This window comes from Etheostoma spectabile, chromosome 21 (assembly GCF_008692095.1).
Source record: "Etheostoma spectabile isolate EspeVRDwgs_2016 chromosome 21, UIUC_Espe_1.0, whole genome shotgun sequence".
Classification (NCBI taxonomy): Eukaryota; Metazoa; Chordata; class Actinopteri; order Perciformes; family Percidae; genus Etheostoma; species Etheostoma spectabile.
In genome coordinates, this window is record NC_045753.1 from 15,408,573 (window position 1) to 15,425,823 (window position 17,251).

Here is a 17,251-nt window from a genome sequence, read left to right on the forward strand (position 1 = left end):
ATAGCTGGACTGTGCTTATGTGGCCTTACCCTACATGTGTTGCATTCATTTCTTCTACGCTGCTTTGGACTTATTTGACCCCCCCTTCACCCCCCCCCCAACAAAAGCTTAACACAAGCTGAAACCTGATGCTGGTTCTGGACTTTCTCATTGGACTTTCACACCCAGTCAGGTCAGAGTTGAGCTCAGCACAGTTCTCCCTGAGCGTCTTCTCTCCCTCCTGGTCAGAGCGCCCAGTTGGCTCAGATATCTGTTGTCAGTGGCAAATCTATCTGGGTTAGTTCAAGTTCCACCCCATCAGTGTTTCACCAAAAAAATAACAAAAATAAGCCTGTTCTGGTCAGTTCTTTTGTTCTGTTTTGCAGCACTTTTAGGTGTAACATAATGAATGACATACTGTATGCATTATATAATGTCAGATGGCTCTTTCTCTGACCACCAAAATAACTACTGTAACACCTGCATAGTATTTATATTAGCTGTTCCAGGGTTTTGCTATTCTGCATGCTTCTTCACTGGGAAGAAAGACAAAGACATTGTATGTGTTTGTCACATTCAACCGGCAGTACAATGTACAAAATGTAACTTGCATTACATCCTAAGCATTAGGAACCGTGGACAGCCCCATTGCAGCGACCCGGGAGGACGTGAAAAACGGCTAATTTAAAAACATCTTATTTAGCCATTTTTTCAAATAAAATCAGACAAAACTACCTCGTCACTGTTTACATATTTGTAAAAACCCACAGAAAGACAAAGAGTGTCCAATAGCGTTGATTCATGAAAAAAGATTAAAATGATGAAATATGGAGATACAAGGTTTCTGCTTGACAGCGATGTTTTGCTGAATTACAAGTATATTGGTTTACATTGTCATAATGTTCCGGTTGACCTTTCAGTGATTACAGCTCACAGAGTTTTAAGTCTATTTTTAATAGTTACACCTTGTCACCTCTTTGATTGGGATTAAATATGATGACTATCCAGGCAGTTTGAGCAGATATGACCTTGTGTCACACGTTTTTAATTAACAGGAAATTGTACAATTTTCCTATGCTAATTTGTTTTTGCAAGTTTGCAACTTGAAAATCACATTAGCATTTACCGTTTTTATAGTCTGGTCAGAGCAGAGAAAAGAAATCAAAACAGGCATCAATTGCCATTCCAGATTAACATACTTTACTGCATTGTAGTTGCATAGAGAAACGTTCCCCTGTTTGACCAGATTCCATATGAACGTCCTGTCTTCTCCTGAGAATAGACACACAGAATTTTATGTCTTAGATGTAGATCATCTATCTTCCAGCCTGGCATGCAGCGATTGCCCAGATTTCACCTCCCCACTCTTCAATGAGAAGGGACATGCAGGAACAAGACAGGTCATCTCGGTAGGATTCTTACAAATTGGCCCAAAGAAGACTCTGCTGAAGCAAATTACTTTGTCTGCGTCTGAGTTATGTTCCACATGGGGTACTTGTGATGTACTTTTAAGTGAAGCAGAGCAGAAAGCAAATCGAATAGCAACATTATAGATGAAAGTTTCAAGTAGAACCTTGACCAGTCAGTTCAGGTCAGTTCAGGTTTACTCACAGTATAACGGCAGTTAGCGATTTAATATTATAAGATCCAGAGCTCCAGCTGATGTCTTAAAATTGCTTTTGTTTGACTTGCAGTCCCACAAACAAACATAATCAATTTAAAAAGTACATAAATATAGCTTGTTGAATAACTCAAATGAACAAAGATCAACTAATCAATTAATCGGCTAACTGTGTTAGAGCGATTTTCAGTTTCATCATACACTGATAGGGGTCTTCGTTGTTGTGATCCTATGAGACTTGACTTATGACTCTCCACTGAGGTAATGAGATTGCTGCCACTGCATACTGTATAATGAATTGAAGATCTACTATATGATATAGCAGCTTCCCCCGCCCCCACACTCTCTCTTTCTGTCTTTTTGCTGTGGCATGAGGTTTCTGCTCCTGAAGCTCTCCGACTCTGACCTTTGTTGCTAAGGTTCCATGCCAGGCAGCAAGCACAGCTCTCGCAGCAGGGAAAGCGTAACAGTGCCATCAGCCGGGGGCGCAACTTCACCGGTTCTCGGACAACATTAACCTCCTGCTGAGCCAAGGAGAATTTTTACTGCAGGACCATCCATTTCCTAGAGAGTAATTATGTGCTGAATGTGACAGCATGCTAGTGTGACAGTAAATGTGTTCAGTATACAAGTTGGTGGTAGAGAGAGAGAGCACACAAAAGAGCTATTCACCAGTAGAGGGAGCCCACTGTTAAATGGCTTGATAATGACCCTAAATATGCGCTAAAACAAATCATCCACCTATAAATCCAACCATTAACAACTCTCATTGCTGTGACTTTTGACACACTGCTACCTTGTTAGATTTGATTTAAGGAGACCTTCTCTCCAGTATGTGCAGATTCCTATTACCATGATGTCACCTACAGGTTTCTAAGTTTCCTGCGACCCTCAGAGTGTTGACATAATGTCCCCCAAATGGGTCAGATGTTTACTGTGGAGTCAAGCCAAGATTACCAGGCACTTTTCACCTTTGCTCTGTAATCCGCATGAACCCTGCACTGTGGCTCGAAGAACAAATTACAGGGAGCAAGGTGTAGATAAATCGACCAAGTGATCAGAAGAACATACACTCCTGCTTCCCAAATATGAAACATCTGCAGCTTTTCTGTTTTACATACTTTTTTTTATCATTTTTTTTATTTTTTTATATATATGTGTATATATACTATGTGTGTATATACAGTATATGTGTATATATACTGTATATGTACAGTATATACATACAGTATATATGTGTGTGTGTGTGTGTGTGTGTGTGTGTGTGTGTGTGTGTGTGTGTGTGTGTGTGTGTGTGTGTGTGTGTGTGTGTGTGTGTGTGTGTGTGTGTGTAGCTTTGAGTAATACTTAGAAAAAAAAGCTCATCACAAGTTCCCAGAACCTTTTTTTTTAACATCAGCTGTTTATTAAAACGCTGTATATCTGTATATCTGTATAAACGCAGCAAGTACTCCAATTTCAGACATTGGAACCAACAAACTAGTGGAATTTCCATTAAAACATGTATAAACTCTATGAATCAATTTATTTGTGATTGACTAAATCTTTCTGCTATATTACATTGAAATTGAATATGTTCAATAGTTTTGGGACTGTTGATTGATCAAAACAAGCAATTTGAACATGTCTAGGGCTCTGGAAAGATGGGCTTTTTTCACTACTTTTTAACATTTGTTAGACTAAAGGATTCATTGATAAATCAAACAAGGATTATTGGCAAACAGGGGTTAAATTCAACCGGCTGAGAGAAGATGATGGAGAGAAAGAGATGAGGAAAAGGCAGTGGGGTTCATTACTTTTGTCTCCAAGGTCATCTATGAAAGACCGCCTGCTTCAGTGTAATCATTCATCATTCTATTCCCTATCACCATTCTGTTTGAATTAGCATAATTTGTCCACTCTGATTGGGGATACATTGAGTCTGTGGTATGCCTGTCAATCCCCTATTATTAAATGAACAACAGCCATGAACGTTAACCGAGTTTTCCCCCCATGGGGTGATGTCAGAACCAACTTTTGGCTCTGGAACCTTGCTGGATTACGTCTCCAATCCACTCAGTTCGCTGATTAAAGACATCCACCAAATCTGGATAAAAATGGCTGTGGAATGTGGATACATGCTCTTGATGGAGAAAAAAGTGATCATTTTATTAGATGTGCTTGATCAAGAACACATTTCCATATGGAACCAGGCAAAGAGATATTTTTTTATTTGAGTCTTTTTTTCTATACCTTTTTTTTTATCTTTGTTGTATCATAGTTCTTGAAACGGGGCAATTTAAACTCATCACTCTGCCCTAATTAATTCCACATGCTCTTATTTCAAGCCCATTTCCTCTGAGAGGTTCCGTAAGTAACTAAACAGTGTCCACCCATGTCAAACAATATTGGAATCATCTTAAATGTGTCTCCTCTACGCTTGTTTTTGAACCATTCAGGGGAATTTGTATGTCAGGAGGGTCATTCAAGCTGCAAAAGGCATCATTTTTCATTTTCAATCGGACTGTTTGGGACCAAGCAGTGAGGCAATGAGGAAACAGCACTTATAGATGAAAACCTGGGTTTTAATTTTCCTCCCAAAAGATGCAAAAACATTATGAACCAAGATGTTGAGAGATTGGCCTATAAAAAAGTTCAACACAATGTAACAACTAAACAAAGGAACATACGTAGTGGCCTGGCAAAACCGAATAACACACAAGTAACTGCAACTAAATACAAAGCAAAAGTACCTCAACCCAAATGCTCTTAAAGTGACTGCAGAGTGTGTCTTTGAGTTATACATTCGTGCATGTACGTATAGTCTGTATGGCATCTCACTGAGGACCTGTGCTCATGTGGGGGGGCACGGCCTCATTGACTGCAACAATAAAAAGAACAGCATGCCATTTGTGTTGAAAAAAGCCAAGACTGTTATGAATACATTATTTCCTGGTTGCCTATCAAGTAGTGAGTTGCAGGTGGTTGCGGTTTGCAAGCTCTGGGGTTTAATAAAGCCGAACAGTTGTTGATTTGTTTTTGTAGAACCTAGTGAGGGAGAAGGAGAAGGGCTGGAGTTGTGAGAGGGCAGTAAGAAAGGGCGTCTTGACATCTGTAAAGATCTGAAGAAGGTCATGTTTTGCCTTGGATCAACAGCTTGTAGTCTGTGGAGAAGTAATTGATTTGGGATAAAAACCAGGAGAAGATTTTCTTGGAGATAACATCAGGAGCTGTAAACTACCCCAGCAAGCACTGATTTAGTTTACTAGACTACACGGCTTGATATCAAGGTTAAAACAGTCCAGAATATGGTTAAAAAGTGAAAGAAATATAGTCACGGTGTCTGAAAACTCAAATCTTTCTTGTGAGTCACTTGATAATTGTGCCTCTTTGTATCTCTAGGCATCACTTAAATAAAACAGGCAAACATTCCTGTTTGATTGATCTGTTCACACCCCACAGACCCATGCAACCAGTGACGATGGGTGACAAGTACGCTTTGTTAAGGGGTCACAAACTAAAAAAACAACCACTGACCAAGACCAAAGGTTCCTTTTGTCCTGTGCGGCCAAGCTATAAGTTTATAAGTTTCATGTCTGTAAGCTGTGAGGAGTTCAAACTAAGATGTTCCCTATTCACATTGTTTAAGTATGGTAGTGTTTAGGTCTTCTGTCCTATACTGTACGTTTATCATTTTGAGAGATCCCACTCCTTAGGTTGGGAACATCTGATCTGAAAAACGTCTACATGAAATTTAACACAATTTAAATGCCTTTTAACCAGCAAATCATTTAATCCATGCTTTTTGTGAAAATGCTAAACCACTAAACAATTAGCTGTGTATATAGTACATAATATATTTTGTTATTTTACTTACCAACACTGCTAGGGAAAGCCAAATGAATCACTTTATCCAGTCATAGGTCTGTATCACATTTCAGTCACCCACACAAGAACAAAACACACACACATTTCCACTTACAAAGACACACAATCCTCCCACCTAGCATTGATTTTATTGAGGCAATATAAATGGCACAAACTCTCCTTGTGTACGCTGGAGCATAAAGGGATCTGATCATGGCCAGAACTCTGCTTTATTAAGACCTCTGTTTACGCTCTTCTTTATTGAACATATAAATAAGGCTTTGGGTTCTGGTGCCACTTTTACCGGTCCCTTAATGCTTCTGGTGGCTCTTATAACATTCTAGCTAACAAAAGCCACTTACACACTCCACGCACTACGGCCTTGCTATGTTCCAACTTTACCGAATGTCTCTCCCAAGTAAGAAGGGAAAAAAAGAGAGGCTGCAGACTGTTTCCACCATTTGCCATTTATATGCGGGAATTAAACCTCATAGCACACCACATTAACAAAATGGTCATTCACTTGTGGACTTTGAAGTCAAGGAACCAAGCGCAGTATGGTTGTGAACCTCGTCTTTAAAGTTGATGTGGAGCATGCGACCGAAAAGGCCGTTCCATCTGTGTGTGTTTCCTCATAGATCGGCTAACCACAATGTGGACTTGACCTTTCTCTGTCAAAACCTCTCTCTGTTTCCCCTTCATCTGTTGTGTTTATCCATCCGTGCTTTTCACAGAGGTTGTCATGCGTTCCCTTACTCGGCGTGCCCACCTCCCCCAGACGGTGTGGTTTTCTAGGACTAATGAGGCTAGGATGCTTCTCCCGCTGTTGTGTGTGTGTGTGTGTGTGTGTGTGTTTGTGTGTGAAGCCGTCCCCTCCTTTGCCGGAGCCTGCTTCTCATCATCAAACTGGAGTTAGATGAGGACTGCTGAGCTGGTCACCTCTGGGTCTCCGATATCAGCTGGAGCCGCTCTGTGATGAACTCCAGAGTGGTGGTTACCTCAGAGGAGAACCAGAACAAAGCTCAGCTGGGGGGGAGGGAGGGGCAGTTGTGCCTGACCTGGGTTATTAATGCCAGATAATAAGCAGACTCAGCAATTTATCTGGGTGAGTCATGCATAGAGAGACAGAAGTGATGGGAACTTTGAAGGAAGAACCTTGAATCGGCTGGTAATAATAATCTGTATCCACTTGAGTGTGTTTGTATGTGTTTGAAATGGGATTCAAATTTCCATCTTCAAAACATACTATAAATTATCCTCCGACCACACGCATTACTTCTCAAGTCCAACTGACATCACCCTCTGACTAAATCTGTTTCCCTGCTGTTTGGAAACGCTTGATTTAGCATCAGTGAAAAAGAATTAAATTTTAAAAAAGCAAACATTTTGATTTAGGATGTTTGCACTGAAACAAATGGTGTTAACAACCCCTGCTGTTTTAGTAAGAGACCCAGGCTTTGCAATGGCTTCCCTGCTGTGGGGAGCTGATTACGGCCGGAACCCTGTTAGCAATATCCTCCAGTGGCTCGCTATTTCATTCAGACTCTCCGGCTGTGTGCTCATGATGTACTATTTAGGCCGATTGCAGCTTCTGTCTCAGTTGTAAGTGGTAGTTTTCCTTGGGATAGTGGTTGTTTTTCTGCCACTTCATGTCCTGGTGGCACATTTGTGGACAACAGTATTGGATTTAGGGAGGAATATATTCTTAAATGACTGGCAACACAGCAGAGTTCGGAGAATTGTAGCCGCTCTGAGGCTCAGTTAACACCCTGTCGGAACACAGAGAGAGGAGATAAAAGTATGCTGGGAACAATGCCCCAAAGCTACGTCTAATCCCTGCACTGCATCCTGGACACCTGTGTTAGAAGTTATCATAGCAGCTGCAGCTACCCTGGTTCCATGCTCAAAGACTCTCCCTTCCTGAACTATGGAGATTTATGCAGCTTGAGTGGCAGAAGGGATGGTTTCGCTACATGTTTCGGTTCTCATTGCTTGATGTCTGAGAGTGCTGATTAGTGCTGTTGTATTTGTGTCTCCATTCTGCTGACAGCCCATAAAAAGGAGTCGAACATATGTTCAGGACGGGTGAGGACGTAACAAAGATGGCGTTTTGTCAGCGTAGATAATTGTTGGTTATAAAAAACAAAACCATCCAGAGAGCATTATTTGTGTGCAATGACACAAAAAAGCCATCAAATACAAGTACTGTGATTTAGTTTAAGTGACACTTAATATTACAAGGCAGCTGTACTGTCAAGTTGTGTTCTGATGTGGTTAATGAACACCAGGCCTTTTTAATAGCGGGGAGGAATTAATTATAGGCATTGTTTGTAGAAAATGCATTTAGAAAATGTTCCCAATGTTTATGTCCACAAAGAGGGACATGGTCTAGTTGTAGAGAGGCTGAGAGAATTTAGAATAAAGGAGGAACACTTTGTTTTCTGTGTATTCTCACATGGCATTAATATCATTTTTTTTTTTTACAGGAAATGTTTGGAGCGCGACTGTTCAACACAGACCAACAGCAAAGCAGAAACACTATGGGATTACAGTTCCTCTTCAGCTTGTTGGACAAGACTGGAAACCGATCAACCAGCTCAAATCCCAGGTGAAGAATAGTACAGTTGATTCAATTAAACACTTTTTTTGTTTTTGATAATGCTTAATCTTTGAGACTTCCAGTATTCCTGTAGTTGTACTATCCTACACTGGCTCAGATATCTTGACATCACTGAGCATAGTGTCATGAAATTTGGCATTGATATTCATGGTCCCCTGCAGATGATTCCTAATTATTTGGGTTTGTCTTCCGTCCAGCGCTTCAGGCCACCTGATCATTAGCTGCAACCATTAACATGTCAACATTTCCACCTGTACATCCCAAAAAAAAAAAACTGAAATCTGGAAGGGTGATTTCTCTGTTCCCCACAGGATAAAAACAACATTAATTTGAAATGTTTTATCTTTTGCCACCATCAGACCAGAAGGGTTACAATACCATGAGACGGGATTTTATAGGGTTATCACAGCAGAAGCAACTATGTTAGCTTTGTTTTGTGAGGATCACAAGGTAAACAGTAGAAATGGACATTGCTTTAAAATAGTAAAATGTGTTTTTAAGTGTGCTGCATGCAGCCCATAGGGACTAGCAGGGAGTTAAGTCTTTGGTCACCAATAAAGATCTTGAATCATTTAAATCTAACTCTTAAAACATGTTGTAAAAACATTTAAACCTAGAAACAATATGACTGAAATTAAATGTAAGATTGACTCAAGGTTTACACGGCATCCTGAATTTAGAACTGAACTACAGTGGCAAACAAGTGGCTCCCCTTCATCTGTGTGAAATGCAACAGTGGATTCCGAATTTATGCTAAGTAAGCACATAATTTAATTACTTTCTTATTTTTCAGTCTTGAAAAGTCTTGAAGAGATTGCTCTCATATTTAGGCATGGGGCGGTATGAGATTCTGACGGTATGATAACCTTTAGCAAAAATATCACGGTATCACGATTTTCACGATATTACAGTATTGCAATTATAGCTTTAAAATAAATTATTTTGAAATGTCTCGGTAAAAAACAATAACTTTTTTCCATTGAACACAATATATTTTATTCTGTAACACACTGCACACTGGCAGGGAGAGGGATTTTGAGTCTGCACTTTCTGTCCTTAACGACTTAAAAAACAGCTAATACTGCAGGAATGGTATGACGGAAAACTTTAGTGGTTTTGTAACCGTGACTTTTTCAAACAACGGTATACCTTTACACCTACCCATGATCCCCTATTGAATATAGCCTTGAAATGAACATGGATCCAATGAATAATCTTAGTTTGTTAGTTGTTGTTCAAATGGAAGTAAAAATGTTGCTTCAACCAAAGTCTTAAAATGCTCATATTATGTTTTTGGGCTTTTTTCCTTTCCCTTATTATATAATATATATCTATATATATATATCTTTTTGTGTATGTTATAGGTTTACAAAGTGAAAAACCCAAAGTCCACCCGAGACAAACTTACCATCTCCAATAGAAAACACGGTTCACAAACTGCTCCAAACAGCTCTATTGTAGTCCAGCCTTTACTTTAGTGACAAACCTGCATCACCTTGTAACACGTTATAACGCTCGCCGAGCTGCTAGTATGGCACTCCCTCATGCTCTGTAACTGTCAAGCTAGTAGATATTACCTAGATATAGCGCATGTGCAACTCCCCATATAGATGGTACAGAAGTGAGATGCCTCACTCTGTAGCTAATACAGAGAGCTCAACACAAAGGGCGAAAAGTGCAAAAGTGTTTTTTGAAAATAAGAACACATAAACCTATTCTGGTACAACCTCTAAATACAATTATAAACCTGAAAATGAGCATAATATGAGCATTTTAATACAATAAATCCTACTCACATGTCAGAACCAGGTGTCAGCTAGGTTAAAGGGTGTAGGGTGCCAGAGACAGCAGTCATTGCCTCTCTATGTTCATCTTAGAAAGGAGGAAAACGCTACACGACACACGACACAACCCGATGGAACATTAACCAAAATGTTTGAAACCTGGAGTCGTTGGCTCTGTTTGGTGTTATAATCCCAGACTTTACAAAAACAAAATACACGGCTGACAGGCAGATTTTAAAAACACAGCTTGAGTTTCCAGGTTGTGTTATTGAGTCAATTCATTAGTGAATTAATTTGTTCTGGCTAAACCAAACAGACACGGTGCCACAAGGTCTCTGTGGGATATTATTACCTGGAAAAACCAAACGAAACACAACAGATCAGCAAATTAAAGAAGGCTCACAATGAAGGTGAAACTAAGTGGTCATTTTAATTTATTTCTTCCTTAGTAAAAAGACCAAACATTCACTATGTTTTCCCTGAAGTTAGAAATGGCAACTTTCATAAACATGCAGTGTGCGGGAGGTCAAAACACTCATACAAAGCTGTCTGAACAGAAAATATCAGGAAGTTTAGTCCTCTTGGCTTGTGTAATGATACTGCTTGCTTCCATATCATCTTATGATCCACTAGACATTCTTCTCCACAGGGGGTGATGGATGATTTAACCCAGATCAGCGCTCTTGGCCACAGTTGACCCAGATTGAACTACGTGTTTGAAATGTTTGTTGTGTGTGTGGTTGCCAAGCGATGGAGAATGTGAGACAGAGGATTTTTCTGTGCGTTTCTGTGCCTGAGTGAGAGCGCAGCACACAAGAGGAGAGAGGTGTATGTGTTGACATGTGATGACTGTGCGTGTGTACTAGCGAGACTGACAGAAGTGATCTACGACTTGGTGTCACTTCATCTGATTCTAACAGAGACACATGGTCTATCAGTGTTGTAACTCAGGGATGCCACAACTCCTGGCTTTCTGCAGGATTAATGTCAAATGGAATAGAAACAAAAAGCTAATCCTCTCAGCTCTTGTTCTAAGATACAAAGTCGCTTCGAAAACAGCATTCTCGCATATTTTTCTCACAGCGCTGGGTGGCTCAGTCAAAGTTTCATCAGGATTGTAATTGAGCTTTTTAAGAACAGTTTTTTTTTATTTGATTCCCACACATAGCACCCATTTTTGTTTTTAATTGAAAAATGCTATCTAACAGAGAACAAGAGCCATCTTTCCTCAATCAAAAGGATGCCTGCTTGTCTCCTTAACCAATCTTTCTCATCCCCTCTCCTGTCTCTGTTCTCTTCAGCGTCACCCTGCATCACTAAAGCTCATGATTGAAGCGGAAGGTGAGCAGCTGCTCTTGGCTCTGGAGAAAAACGAGTAAGTGTTCCCTCCATTCATACTTGGCCTTTGCTCGAAACTTAGTGCTTTCTGCGGTGCAAATGGGTGACATATGCGCTGCCCAGGGGCCACAAAAAGGGGCTGTAGCCAAGTTGTGTGTCACACATAACAGCCAGGCAAAGGGAAGGAGGACATCTTTCTGTCTTGCTCTGCCAGTGCGGGCATGGCAGTGCTCTCCGCGCTTTAGTCTTTTCGTGTGCTGAAACAAAGACTTGAAAGACAAAAATTCCTGAATACATCAGCCAGACATTGATTTAAACCGACATCCTCCTCCTTCTTCCTCCCCTATCTTTTCATTTGATCTATTGGCATAACACAGGGGAGAAGGAGGCTTTGTTTGAACACACCACACACTCCTTGCTCTGTATATTAAGATACTGTCAACACAGTGTCAGTCAAGAGACTGGCAAGGAGGGGGAACATCATTTGATAGATTAGATTATCTGTATAGGTACAGTTTGACAAAGCTCTGAATCTGTTTGGAGGAATATTTGTCATCTTTGAATTTTTACATAAGGGCTGACTGAATGTGGCCTTGGTCTCAGACAACCTCTGAGTCAAATGTGTTGCCGAGAAGAATTGGATGTGATTGATGGAGCAATATGTTTTCCAACCAGCTCTGCTGCCACACATGAGCAACCAGGAACAAGAAGAGCTGTCTGTGTGACAGAGCGGAAAAAGAGAGAGAGAGAACGGACAGGTTTTTATGTCAGAGTCAGCCATGAATCTCACTTGTTTTCCAGACTTAATATATGTAAATTCCACCTGCAGACTGTGGGACAAAGCTTTCAACACCAGCGACCGCAAATTTATGGCTTACCTACTTTGAAAATATTTTGATGGGAAATCACACTCAGGCTTTCCATCGAATAACATTCCTGCTTTGCATAGGTGGGGATTTAGCAAAGCTGACTTGCAGATTGTCAAATTTTCACCAGCACCATTTATAGTACAGTAAAAACATTTCATTTCAAAAATGGGAACCAAACTTTTCCCTTGTGATCAGCTACAGTAAAAAAACACCTTACATTCCCATGCCTGGCCCACACGATCCTCATCTAGCATGGCTGTCATTGTTGTCCAATAGCATTAAATGTATAGATCACAGTTGCGCTCAAACCCCGGGCCAAAAGGAACAAACAGAAACGATGGAGAGGTGCAAACCAGTTCTTTCTCTTTGAGCTTGTGCATGATGGAAAGACTTTGCTAAAACAAACCTCTGTGCATTCCAAATAGCAATCTGTCAGAATATACTCTCAACACTTACAGCAAGTCTGGATAACACGCTTTAATTACTGGCAAGGGCTGAACTTTCATCATCTGTGGATTTCCACACACTTCTGTGAAAAGTCAAAATACCTTTTGAAAATTTAAAATTGAAGCTACTTCACGCCATGCATGTTTGACAAGACAAATCGCAAATAGGATGTGGATTTGTCGAGGATGTGTGTTGTTGAGTGAATTTGCTCTGCGGATCAGGGCACCAGAGCCAGAACTGAACCTGCTGTGCTGACATTAAGTGAAGGGCTTTTGTCTGAGGTTGCTGACAGATTGGCTGCATGCCGCTGATGAAATCCAGTTGTTCAAACACAGCCGGCATCAGTAGAGGAGGAAAGAAAACGCTGTCCAGAATTGAATGATTTGATTTTAACCCCCGGATTTATTTTTGTTTTCTCGGGTCTTTGTTAATAAATAGCGCTGGCACAGCTGTACGCGATTATTTATGTTGTATGTAGAAGTGAACACGCTCAATGTGTGTCTGAACTCTCATCACCCCTGCAGTGTAACAGAGTAGCAGAGGTTGCATGGGGTGCGAAAACGGGTTTATCACAAACGGCTTGAAAAGATCACAGCTTTTTGTCTTGTCTATTTGTTGCAAAAGGAAAGTCATCCTTATATAACTCTATCCATTAAATGGCTTTACTAAAGGCCAAAGACAATTGGAAAAAGACAGTCAAACCATTTTAAAAACATCTCACAATAGGTTTCTATAATCTGTTCCTGTGCTTCGTGACTGACCTACAATGAAAGCTATAACTTTGACATTTGAAAGTATTTTTGGGATTTCTGCCTTTAATTTGACAGACAACTAGGTGAGAAAGGGAGACATGCAGGAAACCGTCACAGGTCGGGGTCGAACCCTAGACCTCTGCGTCGAGGCATAAACCTCGCAATAGATGTGCGCCTGCTCTACCCACTGTTCCAACCCAGTCACAAAAGTCTTGTGTTTGTTTGGGTTGTGTTCTTCTCATGTTTAACCTTCGGTTTGATCCCTGTTGTGACAGTGCTGGCCCAACTAAACTTATTCCTAGAAAGCCCAGTCATCAGATTTAGAGAATCAAATTTGTCCTTAATGAATTACCCTCAACAAAAACAAAATTCTGCTACAATGACTTTATATACCCATTGGGATGTGCAACTTGAGTACTAAGCAGCAAAAGTCAGTCAGTTTCATTCACATTCTTACAAGGAATTCAGATATTCTCATCTTTCAAATCATTTGACACCAGTTCCATGCTGAGCTGTCTTACACCACTAGGGGTGGGAAGGACCAGACGCCTCCCGATACGATATCATCACGATACTTATGCCATGATACGATATTGTTGCGATTTTAAACATATTGCAATATTCTGCGATATCTTGCAATTTATGAACTTGTTCGCAACTTCAAATTGTTCCCCAATTTCAAATGATCTTTCCAAAAAGCATGAAACATCTGTTTCATCTAAAAAGATACAATTCTCTGTTTGTTCATATCGTTTCAATTTTATTGATGCAAAATGGGATTGTCAAGCAGACAAACTGACCAACACATACATAACAAAAGATTGTTACTTGGCACCTGTGAATCAATACACTATTGCCGCTGAACATATTGCGATACTATACATTTATGATGTATCAAAGACTATAACAAAGACAAATACTCCTAAATCAAGTAGAAAACTATTGACCTAGTACTGTATTATTTCTCCTCATGATTTTTTGTGTATAGTGACAATTTGTCATATTCCTCCGTGGCATCCTCCCAGTGACAATGTCAACGGTCAAAGAAATAAACGGTAATGTACGGATAACATTGTAACTTTTGTCTTGTGCTTAGGTATTGCTCATAGTATTTCCATTCAAGATCTGAGAAAACGTTTGCTGTTGTGGATGTCTGCTTGTAATAAAGCACTGTTTTTTCTACTCTGCTGGTGAGCTGTGTCGTGTCATTGGCACCAATGACATTTAGAAAGCCTGGAACATGATGAAAACTCTTTTTGATCGAACAAAGCAAGTGTGTTTGTCAGCCAATATGGAGCATTATTTGGTGTGTCTGCTCCTTGGCAAAAGCAGGAGACATAGGCGTCAGATATTCCTACATTTCCGGACACCCTTTGAAAGCAGCCTTTTGTCGGCATGGAAAGGGCACACGCTGCCTGGAGCAACATGTCAACCCTGTGAACTGGCACTCCAAATGGTGGTTGAAAATATGTCTGCCTGAAAGATCAAGGCCTTCTCCATGTGGAAAGGCTGCCATTTTATGCTCCTGTGTCTTGTTTTATCTTCACTTTCAAAAATTGCAAGTAAGAATATTATGTACTGTTTGCAGTAGATTATTAACATCAAATGAATACATTTTCGTGTGACTCAGCAATGAATGATATTTGCACTTATTTGTAAATAAAAAAGATGTGTGTTTGCATGAAAAAGGGCATTTATAGATAGAATCATGGACACTCAGACAATGGAGGACATCGTTTTTGTTATCTTCATCAATTGGAGCCTCATGGGAAAAAGTCAACAAATTACCTACAAGAAAAGAGCACAGGCTCTAGACAGAATTAGATTTAGCTGCCAGTACTTTTATAAACAATGTCTTTTTTTATCATTAGCTAGTAGTCCCTTTTGTGCTTAGAGTTAGATAAGCATTAATGCAGGAAAACCAACAGTGAATAAAGCCCTGGAGTGCATGATGATAATAAAACACTTATTTAATGAGTAGTTTGATTCCAATGTTCAAAGCCAGACTTATACATCTTAAAATTTGGTGTCAGGGTGATGTCATCAAGGATTATGGATGAGATTCAGTCTGTCAGTTCTCTGACCATACCATACAAACGTGGCATTTAAAGCTACCTAATTAAACCACAGGCTGCTCATAAGAAATCCTGCAGGCATAGCATGCTCAGGTTTTAATGCAGAACATTAATTAACAAAGTTAATAATGATGATGATATCAACATAAAGGTACTGATGATAAAATGCCCCTTCCTTCCGTGTCGGTACTTCTCTCTGCCGCCATCTACTATAGATAACACACTGGCTATGGATAATTACCTTATACGACACCACTTAAAAAAAAATCCAAACTATCCTGTTAAGGTCCTTTTATTTCATGTTGAAGCAAGACTCCCAAACCTACTGAATGAGAGAAACCCTGAAGCTTGTACATCTACTGTAGACCAGTGGGAACAGTTGTTGAGCTGTGTATGGAAATATTTCTGGCCAAGCTGTTCCAGCTGCTTTATGGCTTTGAATGTGAGGCCTCCAGGCATATCAAGATGAGTCTCAAGCTAAGCAGGCAGCATGCTCTCAATCCGTGCTTCCCTTTCTAATGAACTGCAGGATCACTGAAAGGAGGCCTGGGGCTCATCAGCTGGGTGGAGGATGTTCTCGGTTGCCTGCACTTGGGGGTTCTCCCTGCTCATCATGTTGTTAAGCTTTAAGCATAAGGGGCCTGGAGGTTTGATTTTTCATCTTTTGGAGCCTGTTGTGCTGCGAGACCAACAGACAGATGCACACACTTTAATGTGGCCTTTTCCCTGGACAGAGGACAGGCTAAGGCTATATTTCCTAAGTGAAAGGCCTGGCTGCAAACATCTTCCATCTTTCTGGTGTTTGGAAGAACAATAAAATTCAGTCTGGACAGGATCCAGACACAATTTGTCCCAGTTGCGTGTTGGGTTTTAAGGATGTTATTTAATTCCATGTCTCAGGCTGGACGGCTGCTGGTCGGTGACCTGTTGCTTTTCTCAATGAAGACCTCCTTGTGTCTCACTGAAAACATGAGCAGGAAACAGCCTCTCCTGGGGAGCTGGACAAACAGAAGGCTAAAGACGCCACACAAATAAACAACCCTTTCTGGAAAAAAGACTTCTCTTGTGACTTCCTTTTGTAGAGTTATTGTTAACTGCTGCTGAGCCACACACAGATTGTTTAAGGTACGTCAAACGCAATGTGTGACCCATCTGTATGAAATCCTTCCTCCTGTCATCAAGCCAGGAGTGAGACAAGGGGTGTATCAAATACTTCCCCAAGTCTGGGCCTCAGTGCTTACTCTAAACTAAACAGTTTAAAATGTATTTATTACAGATTTTAATGGCTGTAAATAACTGCTTGGATACACTCTAATCTTGACTTTACCCTTGTTCCTTAAAAGTGAATCTTTGTATTGATTAACATGATGCTTGACCAATAGAATCACGTTTAGTGGGAGCTAGTTGATTAGTATTTCACTGGAGCGCAAATGACTGGTTGACCCTAAATAGTTTCTGCGCCTAGAGTGGTTTGGAGTAATTCAAAATGGCTTTCAATTTGAGGTATTTCTTACGTTCAGATAGAATCAGTTTAAAGAAATTAAGTTGCACACCAATATGACAAAGTCTTAAAATATGCCAACAATACAAATTACAAGGCATTACAGACTTTTAAATATTAGTTTTAAACTGTCAACACTTCTTATGAACCGTGAATGTGTCCGGGTCTCCAATTATCTGATTATTAACTGGATGACAATCCAAGCTTCCTCTTTTTCAAGGAAAATTACGGTGCAAAATGAAACTAGGGGTTAATAGCACATGGGTACCGAGTCGACCGGTCTCTGGGATGTGTTTTCATGCTAATCAAATGTGACCAGTTTGACCGCAAATTGCAAATTAGCTTGGAACGCTAGTAGTCGAGGCACTGGTAAAGTAAAAAGAAATCACTATTTCTATACCACTAACAAGGCTCAAAAT

At 40.2% G+C, this 17,251-nt stretch overlaps 1 protein-coding gene across 3 annotated transcripts in view; it reads left to right on the forward strand.

Annotated features, from left to right (window-relative positions):
- adam12a (ADAM metallopeptidase domain 12a) overlaps positions 1 to 17,251 on the forward strand; it is a 69,864-nt gene that overhangs the window by 2,749 nt on the left and 49,864 nt on the right. For all 3 annotated transcript variants that reach the window (XM_032501395.1, XM_032501396.1, XM_032501397.1), the window contains 2 exons: positions 7,933 to 8,054; positions 11,152 to 11,225. In XM_032501395.1, coding sequence (XP_032357286.1) covers positions 7,933 to 8,054; positions 11,152 to 11,225 — 196 coding nt within the window. The remainder of the gene's footprint in view (positions 1 to 7,932; positions 8,055 to 11,151; positions 11,226 to 17,251) is intronic.